Source organism: Epinephelus moara, chromosome 4, assembly GCF_006386435.1.
Source record: "Epinephelus moara isolate mb chromosome 4, YSFRI_EMoa_1.0, whole genome shotgun sequence".
Classification (NCBI taxonomy): domain Eukaryota; kingdom Metazoa; phylum Chordata; class Actinopteri; order Perciformes; family Serranidae; genus Epinephelus; species Epinephelus moara.
Window position 1 is genome coordinate 40,493,601 of NC_065509.1, and position 18,555 is coordinate 40,512,155.

General features: G+C 41.9%; 1 protein-coding gene across 1 annotated transcript in view; it reads right to left on the reverse strand.

Annotated features, from left to right (window-relative positions):
• Positions 1-4,762: 4,762 nt before the first annotated feature.
• htr4 (5-hydroxytryptamine receptor 4) overlaps positions 4,763-18,555 on the reverse strand; it is a 213,597-nt gene continuing 199,804 nt past the window's right edge. Inside the window, exon 7 of the mRNA XM_050042827.1 lies at positions 4,763-5,617. Coding sequence (XP_049898784.1) covers positions 5,533-5,617 — 85 coding nt within the window. The 3' untranslated portion in view covers positions 4,763-5,532. The remainder of the gene's footprint in view (positions 5,618-18,555) is intronic.

An 18,555-nucleotide genomic window follows, 5' to 3' on the forward strand; every position in this document is an offset into this window, starting at 1 on the left:
CCAACCACCAGGGGGCGAACAAGATGGTTTGGCTTCACTTTGTGGACGCCGTCATGCTGTCTGACTTTATATACACAGTCCATGGTCTCCACCGGGGATAGTGCGACGAAATGCCGTTGTGTTTTAATGAGACAACTGCTTTTCTCGTCGGGGTTGTGCAACAAAAAGTGGGTATTTTAGACTACAACATGATCTTGTCCCTAACCATAACCAACTGTTTTTTGTGCCTAAACCCGACCACATGTTAACCACAGTGTTGAAATAAAAGCAATGGACAACCCTCAACCGCCTGAGGACAGGCGTAGGACGTTTCGGGGCAGCAATGCAAAAATGGGGTCTCGTGGACAGCGCCCACTGCGAATGTGGGGATCCACTACAAACTGTGGAACACATAATAACCAGCTGCCCCAAACACTGGTCACCGAATGGCGATCGTTGTCTAACTGACCTGGACGATGAAACACTGGACTGTCTTGCCTCAACGGAGCTGAAGCTCTAAGGACATACGCCAGAAGAAGAACGCTGAAATGAAACGTTTCAGCGTATCCACTACATAACATCGTACAAATGTAACACATCAGGGATCTGCAGAAAAGTACAGTGCCAACATTAATTATGGCGACAGGTTTGATTTCTCACAGCGGTTCAAGCCTACAGAAAGTGAATGATACTCGAAAGGCAGATTTTGAAAGTCATGGATATTCATGTCTTGCTCAAGGACACTTCAGCATGACAAACAGTTGCCTGCAGATGAAAATGATCTCTACGTTTACGCTGGTACGACATCAACATTTATTTTATATATTGTACATGGTCAATTAAAAAATTAAACATAGATTTTGGATGTCCTCTGTAGCACTGAAAGGTCATTAGTCTTGTAAACTCACATCTATTGTCTAAAACTGTGGAGATGTGACCATGTGCTTTAGTGTTCGAACATGATGGTAAGTAATTGAATTAGACTGAACTACAGTGAAGTGTCCATCGTGTGTGAAGCAGCTGACCCTCCTCTCACTCTCTCCCGGCTGATCTGTGATGTGTGAGGCTCATATTTATGTATCTGGAGTAACATGAGAGCCGGAGTCATTTCTGAAGTTTCAGATTGGATGTTTCCTCTGAAGTGTGACTGGTTAAACTGGGTCAATGGGCTCATCTCTGCACAGATTGGTAATTACCTCGCCTGCCCAAGTGTTTCCAGTCAAGAGCTTTTTGGCTTTTCTTTGTGCCACTGAATCAGAGCTCGACACTGTTTTCATCTGATTAACTGATTTGAGAGGGTTGTGTTTGTTCCTATGAAGACTCTTTTTAGAAGGTTCACTTCTGTTTCTGAGCCTGAGTTGGCTCTGGAAGAAACTATGTTCACTGTTTGTCCTCTTAAAAACACATTTAAAGACTTTTGTTTTTGCTTGTTTTTCACAGGTTTAAGACTTTTTATGCACTGTAGATATATTTCTCTTGGTCGCACATTTGTTAAGTTCCATCCACCTGACATTTTAGAGTGGCTTTGTATTGTTACCATCCCACGTCTCACCTGTGAAGTAATCGTGCTGTTTAATCAGCGTGTCACACCTGCCAGGTGGATGGATTATCTTGGCAAAGGAGAAGTGCTCACTAACACTGATTTAATGAATTTGCAACTACAATTTGAGTGAAATATATCTATAGAGTGCATAAAAAGTCTTTCACCTAAATGTGTGGACAAATGGGAGCAAAAACAACAGTGTTCACTGTTATCAACTGCTCATTAACTACAGAAAATCAGTCTTGATTTAAAGGTCCAGTGTGTAGGATTTAGGGGGATATGGTGGTAGAAATAGAGTATAAGTATTTTCTTAGGTGAATAATCACTTGTGTTTTCGTACCTTAAAATGAGCTGTTTATATCTACATAAGGAGCGGGCCCTTGCTTATAGAGATCGCCATATTGCACCGCCATGTTTCTACAATAGCCCGGAGTCAGTGGCGGCTGCTGGTCTTTCAAACAGGGGAAGCTCACTTTAAGTTTACGTCATAAAATTTGTCATATTGTAGCGAGGCAGTAACTTATAAAAGGAACATTTAATTGAAGCCGTTTTTCAACCACACCTACGGCTCCATTAGGTCCCAGGGAAGCTGAGCCTCCCTGGAAGTGACGATTGTGTTGCATTTATCCAGTGAGCGTCTCGCTTTGCTGCATGAAAGAAACCTGCTCAGCGCTGTCTCATAGGAATGCTTGGAGGCTCCGCGTCCACCGTGCTGACACGAGAATGTATGACAGGGAGGTCGCGTTTGAAAACTGGTGATAAACAGCTGACGTTTGAACATCATAGTCATGATGTGAAACGCATCCTAGCGCACGTTTAATGCAATGTAAATTCTTATTTTAATGTAAATTCAATAGTGCATATTTGACCATTTCTTCTATGAAATTTTAGGGGAAGTTCAGCCTCCCTTGTTGTCTCAGAGCAATCGCCCCTGCTCTCAGTGGACAAACCAAACACTGGCTCCAGATAGGGACATTCGTGTTTTTGTATTCTTGTGTTTTCACCCTCTCACGTTGGCCGCTGTAGCAAGAAGCTCAGCTGCACTGAGCAGCACCAGTTCCAGTTGGTTTGTGACATGAAACAGCTTTGTTCAGCGTTCCTAGCGGGTTAAATCACTTGGTCTGTCTGTTTCGGTGAGGAAGCCGCCTCTGCAGATAATTCGACTCAGGGTCAGGTGAGCACACAATAGCACTTTCTTGGCGAGCCACCGTCTCCAAGATGCTGAGCAGCGTTGGAGAGGCACTGATTTCAGCTGTAAAGCCCTCTGAGGCAAATTGTGATTTGTGATATTGGGCTTTATAAATTGAAGTGAATTGAAATGCGTCATTCAGTGTTTTTAGTGGTTCCAGTCGCCGGGTCTGTTTGTTTTGAGGAGGAAGAGGGAAGAGACCTCTGAGGATAACTCAAAAAACCTCCTGAACAATGAACAGTAAAGGGATTCTGGTCCGGAGAAGTCTCAGCTGGTTGCAATATGCAGTACATCACTAGATGCCACCAATCCCCCTAAATCTTGCACACTTTACCTCTAAGATGAGATAGGAAGTCTGAGATAAGACTGGACACAGTTCAGGAATTGCTTCTGTATTAGAACAATTTTTTTCTGTCTTTGAAACTTAAGCTAGGACAAGCAGAATATTTCCTGTAATAAGGCTGCTGGGGTCTGTCTCATATATTAACATTTATAACCACATCAATTTTATCTCTTCTCAAAGTCACACTTGGTATAATGCTTTTGATAAACTGATCTTTTTGACCACTTGGGGGCAGAATAACTCCGCAACAAGCTGACAGACACACGACCCTGACATATCTTAAGTTTATAAAGTTGTTGTAGATAATTTGTTAGAATATTCACACGTCCAGCAGACACAGAGCAACAGCAACACTTGTTGAATACAAGTCCAATATTCAGTCTCCTTTTTGATCTGCTTTGGTCTCCACCATCTAGCTCTTGATTCGTTGTCTATCTGCTGTTTGGTGCTGGGCGGTAGCTCGCTGTGGGTTTATCCAAACTTGTTTATTGCTACAGCTACACATGAGGCCACTCAGCCATGTAATAAATGTGCTGTAATACCAAAATAATGAGCTAAACAGACTATAGAGCCGTGTGGAGCTGCAGAGGTGGTGATAATCTCTGTGGGTCTGTCACTGTGAGCGAGCCCTTCACACTATACTGAGTCGTTTAATTGATAATTAATATAAACACGGTGATTAGGGACAGAACGTACAGGAGTTGCCGCTATGCAGCCTCCCTTTATGCACCATCCTTCCTCGCACAATGCAGCGGTAGAGTGTTTTCACTGTCATTATCCTGTGTTAAAACTTTGTTTATTATATTAAAGGAAGGTAAAAGTGAGTCTACAAGGAAAGGTAACTTCCTCAAACTCAACATCTGAGTGCAAAAGCAGAGCAGCAGAGCAGACGCTGCATGTGCTGGTTTGATTTGGAAGTATCAGATGATTCATTTTCACTTGTTGTCTCATTAAGAAATTTCTCCACTGTGTTTTTCATGTGTCATGAGTGGCAGCAGCGCTCAGTGAGAGGAAGTGGTGAGATTCAGCCTTCTGAGACCAGTAAGTGGCCTTTTGAATAACGTTTTACGCTGGACGGTTTGAAGGGAAATAACAGGAAATCAATTACATCTGAGATTTCTTTTCAAATAAAAAATGTTGCATTATGGGTACAGGTAAACAGCTGGCTTTAGTGCTCACAGTTTCCATGAATAAACATTTCTGGTACATTCTTTAACATGGCCTCGGAGGTGAGCAGAGGCGGAGGGAATAAATAGCGTGTTGAGCGTGGGATGATGGGAAAAGGGTGTTTCATACATACGAACATCACACATGAAGACACACTCAGCAGCACGCTCGTATGAAAGCATGCATCACCATGGAAACACATAGGGACACACATAGACTGCAAAAACCTGCAAATGCAATCACACACACACATCATACCCATGCACATACCGCTCCAACGCAGCGCCTGTTGAATCATTCATGAGCAGCTTTTATGTGTTGTGATCCTCAAACTTCATATTGCGAGGAAAACAATGATTCAGACGGAGCCTCGCGGAGTGATGAACACAGAGCGTGAGCTAGCAGCCTCTGTAATAATGCACTTCGACAGTTTGGGTCAAGGATTTAACGCAGCCTTGCAAACACATTTTCTTTTCAGCTTAGTGAGGATTTAGCAAAACTGCAAAGCCTCGACCTCGGAGACATACAGGTTCCTCAGCTTTGTGTCAAGGCTAAAACACGTGATGTTTAGCATGTGATGTTTCGCAAAAGAAAGAACGCACTGAACTCTGCCTCTTCTCATGAATAACACTTGATTAAAAAGCCGACTTACAATGCTCATTTTACAGGGAACGACTTCCTAAAGTCTATCGTCAATTTGTCTGATTTTGTACTGGAAAACAACAGGGAGCATCGTATAATAATCAGAAATAGGTCCTCTGTGTAATATGAAATAGCTTTGGCAACATAATTCACTTCCACGACTCACAGTCAGTCATTAATCGCGTCTCGTGCTGTGAAGTTCTCCTACACATTCCACCGAAGCTGCCGGTTCTCCACAAGACAAGCTGGACGTCACAGATAGCTACCAGCGGGCCTGCTGACGGGATCGCAGTCGCATTCCGGCTCCGGTTCAGTTCAACCAGGACAGCTCAGTCTCTGTGGGCCTGCAGACGGGGAGAACCAGCATGACAGAAATCAGAAAGAAAGAGAACTGGTTTCGTTCCAGTTCCACTAGGTCCCTGCCACCTTTAAAGACCACAGGGTGAGTTTCGGCTGAACTTTTAAACCAGATGCACCCTTTGCAATGTCACGCTCCTCGCCTGGATCCCGAAAGTCCCGTCGGGGCTGTGGTTGTTCTGCTGGATTTGTAGCCATCTGTGTTGGATTTCAGCTCCGAATTTGTGAAGGCTGTGGTGTGTTTCCATCGTCTGTGTGGTGACGACGTGAGAGCCGAGGTCATTGGAGATGTGACTGAGGAGTCGTTGTGGGTCACAAGCAGGACTCGTGGGACTCTGTGCCGGTGTGCAGAGACTTCTTCTGCTCCGTGTGGTTCCCGTTTTGAAGGACAGAATACCTGAGAGAACACAGGGGACAAAAAAGATGATTATAAGAACACAGACAGTGATCAATTATAACGTAAAATGAACAGAACACTTTTCATTTGAATATGTGAGCGCCTCCTAGTGGCCACAGGTCACTGAGCATCCTTGTTACTATGCTATGATCACATCTATCTTGACAATTCTGCCTTGATGTTTGCACAAGAACCCAAACCAGTTCCTGAAAGCATGTTAGCCTTGTACGTTCATGTATCAGAAGTCTGAGGAATCATCACTCTGCATTGAAGTCTTTCTAAATGGGAGCTGCTTGGTGTTTGGACTTACTTGTTTTCGACTTATTTTAACCTTAACCATGATCTTTTTACTAAACCTAACCACATTATTTTGTTGCCTGAACCTAACTGTGACTGTTTCACAGCATTAACCACATGTTTCAGCTATGCATCGCAGAGATACACTACAGATGCTCTGTGTGTCACTATGAGACACAGAGGGCATGACAAAGCGTCAGTATTTGACAACTTGGAAATGAGAACAGGTTGGATACCAGTCGAGACGCCTGCCAAACTGCAGACCAGTGTTTGAGACTAACAAATAACAAAACCAGTTGTTCTTTAGCGAGTCATTCCTGTTTCCAGCGGGGGTAGTGCACCGAAAGGCACATGTTTTTTGTGAGATATCGACGGCTTCTCTAGCCGTGATTGTGCCGGCTTTCTAAAGACGTTATTTACTTCACTCAAACTGCGTGTGGCTATTAGCGCTGGTGTTAGTGAATTAGACATTGTTTATCAATGAGGCTCATTTGCATAGAAAGGGGCAATTTTTCCGCCAAATATATGAATATATTACCTCATTTAAATACGTGCAAATAACACCGGAGCACCGAGACGCAATCTGCTTGGCAGCGCAGGTAGTGGAGCATTTCACCCTCTGCGCGTGCTTTGTGAATTAGACGGTATCTGTTTGCTCCATTTTTACCGGCCACAAAACCCACGCAATCCTTTTGTGAATTCGGCCCTGAGTGTTTTAAGCAAAAACTTGATCTTTCCCGAACCATAACCAAGTGTTTAAGTGCCAAAACCTCACCACACATTAACCACATCGTATTTGACATGTAAAGTTTCAACATATCCATATGTACAAATCGAACGTATCCGTGATTTGCAGAAACGTACAACACTGTAGCCGAGTGTCCTGGGTTTGCTTAACTGAATAATTAATAAAACAATAAAAGGAATGGAAGACAGTGTATCAGCTCCAATAACAACTGCTGCCCAGCTATTTTTCTTTACACCAAAAGCTCTCACACATGCATGAGCCCCCCAAAACCTTCAGTACCCTACTGCAACTCAGAAGGGACAAACAATCCAGAACAGGTTTTGGCCTATCGCAGTACCTTGTTAGATCCTGATCTCACCAAAAACAACCCAAAAAAACACGGCAACTGGCACCAAAAGTTTGACACAGTCTAACTCTAGTAGAAGAAAGTGAAGGTTCGGATCTTTGTCCATCTTGTCATAATGAAAAGAGGTGACCAGCTGCTGTTGTTGCTTCAGTGTGAAGGAGCCTTACAGCAAAGGTACCGTTTGTCCAACAGCTTCATCTACATCATAACAAGTCAAACCACATGAGCAGGAGCAGACATTTACACAGACTCAACTTCAACAGCACAACAAGCTTATTTTCCAACATTACCATCAGTATCAGACCTGCTGCCCTCCAACAGTCTGTTCACTGCCAAACAGTTGAGGCTTGATCGGCCTCTGTAAACGCATAATACACTTAGTTAAAGCCTCATAACAGCCTCCTGATGGAAAGTGAGTCATTTATCAACAGAGCCAGATCCCTGCTTACTGGAAAAGTGATCACGCAGTCTGGGTTACAGGAGGGTGATCGGGAGAGGCTGTCAGAGCTGCCTGCAGGTTGACTTTGTCATGAGACGTTAGTGGTACAGGACGGAGCGACGGTAAACAGCACACAGAGGAGGCAGAGACGGTAACATGCTGCTAAGGTGGTTCATACACAACGGTTACTTGATATGCTCAAAATCTGAATACAAGCTGAGTAGAAATACACGATATGCAAAATGAGCCTGTCCTGAACTGTCATCTAACTTGTATTTGAGTATAACATTAAAATAAGTTTAAAAGCATTGAGCAGTTTCATGTTGGAACTATTTTTATTTATTTTATCTTCTGTCTACTGAACTACAACCACGACTGAATCTACAAAGTTGTCCACCATGGTACCAGTTAGCAGCTAGCTAACCGTAGCTAACTTGTTTGTCCATTGTTTGGTCTGTGACGTAATAGGTCAACAGGAAAAGGTCCAATACTAGTAAGGTGAAAGGGGGCATATCTCCACCTATCGTAGAGGAGTCGCACATACTTGGCTCAATAAATGGATTCCCCTCCCGTGCTTGTGTACTGGGACAAGGACAGTAGTCCAATTAAATGGCCTAGTTGGGGCGTCGGTAGCGTAGTGGATAGTCCCGGCGCCCCATGTACAGAGGCAATGCCTCGCTGCAGCGGTCGCAGGTTCGACTCCGGCTTGCAACCCTTTGCTGCATGTCAACCCCCACTCTGACTCTCTCCCCATTTCAATCTGTCCTGTTCATTAAAGGCAAAAAGCCCCCCCCTAAAAAATCTTTAAAAAAAATTAAATGGCCTAGTCGAGCTGTGAATGTAGCGCCACTTAACTGTGCATGTAAACGTACTGACTGAAAAAAAATAATTAAAAAATGAGAACAAAGTCACACTAGTAAAAAAAATTAAATTTAATTTGAATATTATATTTAACCTTTATCTTTTCTCAGTGCAGCTCTAATACTATGTAGTTGTTCAAGGATTATTTCTATTTCTTGTATGGTTTAAAACAATTCTCCTACTTCTTCGGACAAATGAACAATTTAAAAACTGTGGATTATTCGAAAAATTAATCACAAATCTTAAAAACCCGGCTCGTTGTTGAGCTCTTTGGGATACGTGGTTTTAACAGACTGTGATAATATACAGTTAATGACAGAGTCAAGGTTAACATGAAGGAAAAACACAATTGACTGAAACGACAGACACGGCCACTGTAATTTTCTCTGCAGTAAATTAAACCAGAGTCACATGAAGCAAAACACAATGATAATAAGCTCATTTTCATGCTTTATGTTTCGCTAATTTGTTCAAGCAAGCAATTCTAATCTGACAAAAGAAGCATTTAGGAGAGAGCGCGGAGGATGATCACGACACAGACACTAATGCTGTATATCCAACATGTAACTGTAATTGTCTCAGGCAAACTGCCTCCCACAAACAAATTTAAATGTGACATTAGTGCACGACAACAGCCAACACAGCTCTTTTCAAGGGCAAGAAGCACACTGGTTAAAGTCAACAGAAACTCATTTGGCAGCCATAATGGCTCCATTTACAGGCTCCAGGCTTCACTGCATCTGAATGACAAGAATGAATGTCTGCAGCACACATGCAAGTGTTCACGTGTGTGGATGGGGATATGTGCAATGAATGATTATGTACATTTTGTGCAGACATATCTGTGTATATCTACAAATGTATATGTGTGTGTATGTGTGTGTGTGTGCACCACAGAGGCCTCACCGCGGGCTAAAACCATTACGAGCTGTTTACACAAACACCCCGACCAAAGACACTTCCTGCTGCCAAACTGGCCGTGAAATTTACCTTCCAGACAGCCTCGAACATTTAAGGCTTTTCAAAAGGAAACAGGCTACAGATCCTCGCCAGAGCGGAACCCAAAATTGCTGCCACATTGCGGCGTTAAACCCTCAGCTGGTCTCACTGTGGTTCTGCGAGTGTGACGGTGACGCTGTTTCCCAACAAGATGTTGGGGAGCCGTGTTTGTCAGGAGAGCTGGGGGAAGTATTGATGACTTTTTAATTGATCCTTCACGAAGGAAAGCCAAGTTACACATAGCTTTACAGTCATGCAAGTCTCTATTGAGTACAAGCAGTGATTTTTGTAGCGCACGTATACACTTTTGGAGCTTTGCGGTAATCTTTATGGTTTGAAACCATCTTTGGTGAAGCTAAAGTGCTTCATGACTCATAACACTGAAGTCCAAATGATGCTGTAAATTGTGCCGCCATCTGTGAAGTGATGTGACAGAACACCAAATGGTATTTTTTAGGGGAAAAAAGCACTTTAAAATATGGAAAGGTTTAAATGCTCCTCTGTGGGTTCAGGCAATTCTGCCATGTCTTGCAGGGTATGTCATTTCTGCCATTAGAGGGAGCCATGTACAGCTGCTGCCACATTCTGTTTGTAGCCTACACCAGTGGATCCCAACTGGTGGGTTATAGCGGGCTCATAAGATGGAGTCTGTAAAAAACACACTATATTTTGAAGTACAGTGAATTTCTGGCACAGAGCTTTTATTTTGAAGTGCTGTTTCCTGCTGTAGAGTGAGTGAATAACGGACAGCTATTTGACAGAGACAGCAAACTAGCTCAACGACAAGTATGACGCTGAATAATTTAAAATGTGTGGACCTTAGACTAATGACTGAGGAGAAATCTGGACCCTGTAGCTTGACCAGTCGGGAGCCACTGACCTACACCACACGTCCCTATAAACCTCGCCCACCACCAGTACAAGACAATCCCACCATGTTATTTGAACACTGATACAACGCCCTGTTGAAGAGAATAAATATGGGGCCAAACGTAGCAAAAAACTACGCGGGGCTGTCCCTGCCTCAGGCTCTCCTCATATGTGCATGGAAGGGCAGAGAGGTGTGCTCTCTCTGCCTAAAGCTTTCCTCATATGTGCATGGAAGGGCAGAGAGGTGTACTCTCTCTGCCTAAAGCTTTCCACGTATATGCGTGGAAGGGCAGGGAGGTGTGCTCTCTCTGCCTAAAGCTTTCCTCATATGTGCATGGAAGGGCAGAGAGGTGTACTCTCTCTGCCTAAAGCTTTCCACGTATATGCGTGGAAGGGCAGAGAGGTGTACTCTCTCTGCCTAAAGCTTTCCTCAAATGCACATGGAAGGGCAGAGAGGTGTGCTCTCTGCCTAAAGCTTTCCTCAAATGCACATGGAAGGGCAGAGAGGTGTGCTCTCTCTGCCTAAAGCTTTCCTCAAATGCACGTGGAAGGGCAGAGAGGTGTGCTCTCTCTGCCTTAAGACTTTCATTGTATGCGCGTGGAAGGGCAGAGATGTGTGCTCTCGCCAAAGCCTGAGACAGAGAGGCCCCAGATCAGAGCCATACCACCAAATATAATACTGCAATTGGAATAAAATTTTCTTTGACTAAAATGGGCCTGACTGAAATGGTGTTTTTTCCTTATTGTTATCATTAGATTGCTATTTAGATCCTGGTTTTTGCATCAAAATATTATTGTTAAAATGTCTGACACCCTGAACTTGAAGCTGGTGTGTAAATATGAGCTGCATAAACATTGAGGGTCATAAAAAAATTCATAATCAAATACAAATCCATAGTCAAATACATAGATCTAAATCATTTTAACTTGATATAACTGATAATAAAACTATACAAACCTACATCTTTAGGTGTACCTAGGCTGTATCTTTATATAAACACATTAATATAAATTCTGTGCCTTATAAAGTATCCAGTTAGATGTTTAAAGATTTCCATAGACACTAATTTATAAATAAGAGGGGGATGAAAGTCCGACATGTAGCAGAAAACCTCTCGTCTATGGTCTCATTAAAAAGCACAAACTCGTTACATGAAAGTAAAGAACACAGAGCCACTGATGTAATATACAGAAACATACAAAAAAACTTCAAACTGTTAATGTGTGCTCATTTGAAGCTTTTTTTTTAAATTTAATTTTGATATCTGGATCAAATAAAAATTTTGGAGCGGGACATGTGGCCGCATCCATTCTGTGTTTATTCGTGGTTTTGTTTGTACACAGCTGAGCCAACAGGCCAACTGGCAGAGCAGGAGACAGGATGGAGATTTGTTTAATGAGGCCAGGGGAGAGAGAGACAGAAGGCCCGGATTACAAGCAGACTAAACATTTCTACATATTTTGGGCAGCAATGTGGCGAACACTCATCTCGCTACAGTGCCCTTTAGCAAGACTGTGAATGTAGTGTGTGGCAGACCCCGACATATGAAAGAGAAAAGAAAAGGAGAGGATTTCTCTGTGAGGATCTTTATGGTGTGAGGTGGTCCAAATAACATTAAATATTGTATTTCTAAATCTGGAATCTAGACGGCAGAGCATCATATCACACTCACAAAGCTAATAAATAAAATTTTACATTTGCTTTTGTTGGCCGCCTGGGTTAGATTTGCTAAGAGAGAACGCAGCACAGTTTGAAATGTTGGACTTTATCAGAACTTAAAAATCCTTAGTCGTAGAAGTACTGTGTCAGGGTGGTCTGTAACTTTTAGATTTCTTGCTAAAAAAATACAAAAAGTTGATTCTTTCACTTCATCCAAAGGACTCTGAAGAAGTTTCAAGCACCTAGCAGCCAATTTTCTGAACCCAGAGAGTCATTTTGGAAGTTAAAATATGAAAATTATGCAGCATGCTATCGTATTAATCCTCAGGGAGCACTTTGATATTACTTTAATATGTCTGGTTGTATCAGGCCACTTGGACGATAATGCAGAGCAATCAGTTCGTCTACATGCACACTGATATTACACTATTTTTCTGAATATAACAATGTTCTGAATTAAATGAGGGAATTTAGCATTTTCTGATAAAGACATGTGAGATATGCTAATGTTCAGGTTTTAACAGCATTCCTGGACATGTCTACTGTATGGTGCACTCGGAATATGCCTCTCAGTTTCTCCTCCAGATTCCTCTTTACCATTGGCTCTGTACGTTGTCACGGACACGTTGTACACAAACCAACATGCCAACAGACTACGAGGCTGGTGTAGAGTTGATTTAAACTTTGTCTTATTTTGAACATATGAGGTAAAAACAGTTGCACCTGGGAAACCCCAGGTAAATCTAACAACAACAAATTGCAAGAAGAAATTTTTGAGTGTATGCTACTTAATTCAATAGACATTTGCTCCTGGCAGGTAGCACCTGAAAGGACTTTAGGTAGGGAACTGCACCAGTTTCATACATTATAGTCCCTTTACAGGCTTTTTGTAGTACTACAGCATATTTAAAGAAAGTTAAAGTCAGTATAAAGCTCTTTGTGGCCCCAGAGGGAGCTGTGAGAAATAAAATACAGGGAAAATCAGCTGCGTCTCAACACAAGTTTGAAAATGAAATAAAAATCTGGAGGTATGTTTTTTTAAAGGAACTGCACTGTTGGATTTGAGAAGGAAGAAGAATGTGTGGAATAATTAAGATATCTCTGGTTCTGCTGCATATATTTTGATACTGAAAAAAAAATTAATTGAAAAGAATCCTGGTTGGGTGTCAGCATGTTATGTACTTAACACAAAGCTACATAGGTTAGGTTTAGGAAAAGAATCATGGTTGGGCAACGGCATGTTACGTATTTAATGTAAATTTATGTACTGAATGTAAAGTCTCATAATTAACATGTTACGAGTTACAAGTTACAAGTTACGTAGGTTAGGTTTAGGAAAGTCAAGTCATGTCAGTTACGTTTAGGAAAAGAAACATGAGTGGGTGTCATCACATACGTACTTGACATAAAGTTATGTACTTAAAGTAAAGTTACATAGTTCAGGTTTAAGAAAAGAAAAATGGTTCTGTGTCATCACGTTACGTACTTAAGGTAAAGTTACGCAGGTTAGGTTTGGGAAAAGAGTCATGGTCGGGGGTAATGTAGTAAATGAAAAGTTATGTACTTAGCGTAATGTTTGGTAGGTTAGGTTTAAGAAAAGAGACATGGTTTGGTGTCATCACGTTATATAGTCGACATAAAGTCATGTACTTAAGGTAAAGTTACGTAGGCTAGGTTTAAGAAAAGAATCATGGGTGGGCGATGACATGTTACACACTTAACATAAAGTTACGCACTTAACATGATGATGTGACAACGTACCTTAGTTTCACATGGGACATGAACACCAGTCTCCTGGGGGAAAGTCCCCTCAACCTGCCTCCTTATGCAGACTTTCAGTCTTTATACTACTCCCTTCTTTCGTCCTGTCAGTACATTCGTCATGTGATTGCAGCCTTTATGACTACGTAGGTTATATAAGAAGTGCTGACTCATGATTAAGCAGGTAATACGCAAATTTTGGTGCATTGCTTTTTGTAGGTTTACATACAAACAGTGCATGTTAACGATCTATTGTAAGCTAACGAAAACATGATTCTTAGTTTCAGGTGATTCAACACTAATGAGAACATTATTTAGAGCATCATATTCAAGAGAGCTCCGGTAGCTGCATCACGCAATCCCAGCATGCAACAGTCGAAATCAAAACAACACCATATTGGCAGGAAAGCGCGCTGTTCAACTGACTGCCAAGCACAGGACAGCTAACAGCTAACTCGTCTCTTCACCGGGCTGTATTCATATAAAAGTGGACATGGTGGACAGCTGTTGTGCCCGGGGGAGTCAGAACAGTCGACATGCGAAGGGGAGAGCGTTTTATCGAATCCCGAAAGACGGCGAAGGTGGATTACTGCCACAAAACATGCCCGAAGCAAGCAGAAGAAAATGGAGTGGTGGGAGCCCACAGGCAACGGATTCCGCTTGTGTAGTGATCACTTCATATCAGGCACAGAATCCGACGCTTACTAACTTTGATGTTTATTTTACATGCTTTTATTGCAATTTCTAACTGTTTAATTTTCATAAAAGGCAAGTTTGACGTTTGAATTATGGTGTGGATTTTGCGGAGCTAGTAAAGGGATGTTGCAATATATCACTAGATTATGTCTTTGTTAGCAGGAGGGAAGCAAATTGTAGTTGTCGGGATACTGCAATATTGGAATATTGTCCACTCTGGCAGGGTCAGATATGTTTAACTGCTCAAGTTTTGCAATATATCCCTCAATTTCCGGGGCTTTAAATTGTGAAGTGAACTCTGACGACCTGAAATCATCACCTGCGCCATTGATTTTCCCTCAAGACTTTCCTGCCAACATGGCAGTGTAAACAAACCAAGTCACGTGACATCTGGAGCTCTAATTGCACCAATAAGTCCCCCAAAATCCTACACACTGCACCTTCAGCATAAAGGCAGCAAGAAGAAGCTGTTGTTAAACTCCAGATCAGGGGTCATTCCAGGATTTTTCAAATGAGGTGGCACAGGGGGGACCAAGAACCAGTCTGAAGAGGGGGCCTATGGGAAATCTTTTCTATCAGAAATAACTACAGCGTTGAAAATCGGCTTAGAAAACACCGGGGAGGCTCTTGTGCAGCGCCATGTGTCTTAATACAGGTGTATTACCTGAAAAGCCGCACTACTCTGAAAAAGAGCCTGACAATCATTTTGCATTGAAGGATGCAGAGAGCCAAGTTTGTCTATAATCTAAAATCAATGGAGAACATTGACGTAGTGTAGATGAAAAAGCCAAAAACACAAAGGTGCTGATTGTTTCTGTGGAATTAATCAGGAATAGATTAAAAGTTTTAGTCACTTATCATGTGAGATTAAAAGCCACCTCAGTTCCTGGATATTCGATACACCCACCTCACTTTGAATGTGAGGATCAGGTAGAAAACGTACACGGCGCTCTCACTCCACTGGATTAACCTGAGAAATAACCTCTGCAAATGAATTCTCTTAAGAACGTGTCCTTGCGTTGTTCAGTGAGTGTTCACAGGAGATTTTCACTGTGTAAAACAAACGAGATCGAACTCTTATAAAAGCTTTACAAAGGTTAATTTACAGATTAATACAGAGGACAGAGAATACTGAGAGACACTAAAGAGTATTTACACCATGTATCCTTCAGTGTGTCTAGACATACACAGTACATGTCAGCTCTTTAAACTGTGAATAGAAATATCAAGATTAAATACATTTTCAATTCAAAGAGTGTGAAAGAAAACAACCTTCACATATTTCAAGTATTTAACTCTCAGCGTCATGAATCTTTCACTTCATCCAAAGGACTCTGAAGAAGTTTCAAGCACCTAGCAGCCACTTTTCTGAACCCAGAGAGTCATTTTGGAAGTTAAAATATGAAAATTACTAAACTAACCATAAATAGACACTATTTATCGTCTTGTTAAACTTTTACTTTTGGCCCACAGTTTTTCTTATTTTCTCATCCTCCCTGAACAAACTCTCTGGCATGCATGTTTGATTGAGAGTGTTGTAAAAGGGTACGTCTCTTCCTTCTCTCCCACACATGTATCTTAATATTACAGTCACAAATATCCACCTGGCTGCCTTTATTTTCTACATATTTTTACACAGAGACATAAACAAAATATGCAGCCCATTCATATTTTGGCCGTTATTGTTTATGGTTACATATTCCCTGCCCAAAGCACAATTCACTTTTACAGTCTCATCATAAATAAAACTAATTCCTTTCATATTCACGACAGGAGCAGCAGCTTGTTTAGTTACATGCTTGAGGGAACTCAGGGTGAGCAGTGGTCATTTTAAAATACTGTTCAGCATGCTATCATATTAATCCTCAGGGAGCACTTTGATATTACTTTAATATGTCTGGTTGTATCAGGCCACTAATGCAGAGCAATCAGTTCGTCTACATGCACACTGATATTACACTATTTTTCTGAATATGACAATGTTCTGAATTAAATAAGGGAATTTGGCATTTTCCGATAAAGACATGTGAGATATGCTAATATTCAGGTTTCAACAGCATTCGGAAGATGCATCTCAGTTTCTCCTCCAGATTCCTCTTTACCGTTGGCTCTGTACGTTGTCACGGACATGTACACACACCAACTCGTAACAGACTGCAAGGCTGGTGTAGAGATGAATGCCCCAAAGAGCAGCCTACATTTCTTGTTGAAAGAAGAAACACATCAAAGACTTTGGTATCAACATGTTTTTGGATTTGCGCAATATCGCAATACCGACCTTTTAAAGAAGGTGGCTGAAGGAATAAAAGAAGGAGTCAGTGTTGTAGAGTTGAACAAGTCCACCACTGATAGGAAACTCTGAAAAACTCCTATTTTGATGCAAAGAAGCAAAATGACAGACGGCTCCAGCCTCTGTCTGTTCCACTTTACTATATTTCGACATGATAAATGACAGGTTAGGGCGCATTAATCAGGGTGTGCACGGCTGCATATAAACGTGAATGTTAGTGGAAATTTCATTTTCATTTGCCATTTAAACAGCTTAGTAGGAATATTGTCTTTTTTCGAAACAAGGGTAAAAACCAGAATACTTTTTGCATGTAAACTTAGTAAATAAGTTGGACTGCTTCATGGTAGTGTTGGATTTGCAGGATTTTTGCAGGAAACAATACAGCCTTAAAATGAAGATGCTCCTATATGACGGCAATGTAAAGTCTGTTGTGCTGTACGGTTCAGAAAGCTGGCGAGTTGTCAAAACAGACATGGGGAGAATGGAAGTGTTCTATAATGGATGCCTCCGACGAATATGCCAGATCTTTTGGCCTAGTAAGATCTCCAACAATGAACTGTGCAAGAAAACGGGAAGCCGGAGCATCACCAAGGAGATTACGCACAGACGCCTGAGATGGCTAGGACATGTGTTGAGGATGGAGCAGGACCGCATCACAAAAGTTGCCTTGAGATGGACACCACCAGGCAAAAGAAAACCTGGGAGGCCCAAAACCACTTGCTGCAGAACTGTGACACAAGAGCTGGAACAGATGAACCTGTCATGGAGAGAGGCCCAACATGCTGCCAGGGACCGAATGCAATGGAGAGTGCTCAATGAAGCCTTGTGTCCCATAGGGGACGAAGAGGAGTAAGTAACTAAGTAAGTAAGGATTTTTGCATTTGATGAAGTACCTTGATTGATTAGGTATCTAATTGACTGAATACTTTATACATGGGCAATTAATTCAATTTATTCAACAGATGCAATTGCACCTGGCCACATATTTACGTACACTTTTATTCTGGGCAGTTTTAGCTGGTTTGGACTATGTTCCCTGTGCACAACCCAATAGGAAGAAGAATTGTCTCCTTAGTTTTTTGTGGAAGAACTTGCCTGGCCTGCACAGAGCCCTGAGCTTAACCTCACCCAACACTAAGACAGAAACTATGAGCCAGACCTTATCACCCAACATCAGAGCTCTGACCTCAATAATGGCGTTGTGGCTGAATGGGAACCTCAGTGTTGTGCACGTTCACACTTCACAAGAGCTAGCTCAAAGCTCAGTTCACACAGATTAAAATGAACTAGTTCACATTCATAGTTCACAATTTGAATTTCGAACCAAGTTTACAGTCCCAAAAAATCAACCTCACATTAATGCCTTCCTTTGGAAAAAACAACAACTTTGTGATCATGATTCACTTGCAGGTATTTTCCTGGTCGGATGCTTCAACTCAGTGTGTGGTCCTGACATGTTTTTTCAGATCCGGTGGACACAATCAGCATAAAAATGTGCGATTTTTCTCCAAACAAATCTGTTCTGATTTGTTAATAAAAGTCCTTCCAATATTCTTCTTGGCTTCAGCAGTTCTGGTAGATGCATTGTCTGAATTGCCATTAGCCTGGTGTTGTGTTGGCATGCCTGGTCCTGTTAATCTTCTGGTGTCGTGAGAGTGAACAACGCTCATGTCCAGGGTCATGAGTTGCAACATGATGTGTTCATCAGTCTTCTGAGATAGAAAATGACTGTGCCGCACCGAAACCACATCCTCTGATAGCCAGGTTTGGGGATTCTTGGGCCAAAAATTGAAGCAACATTAACACCGACCTGCAAATCTGCAGCGGAACAACAAACAATCTTTGCCACCAAAAAGTTCCTGAATCTGAATGACTGACAGGAGAAATGTGTATTTGCAGCGTTGGTGAAAATGTGACTGCATCTTTTTCTCTCCACAAGAGATCCAATCTTCCACTCCTACAGGCCTCGGA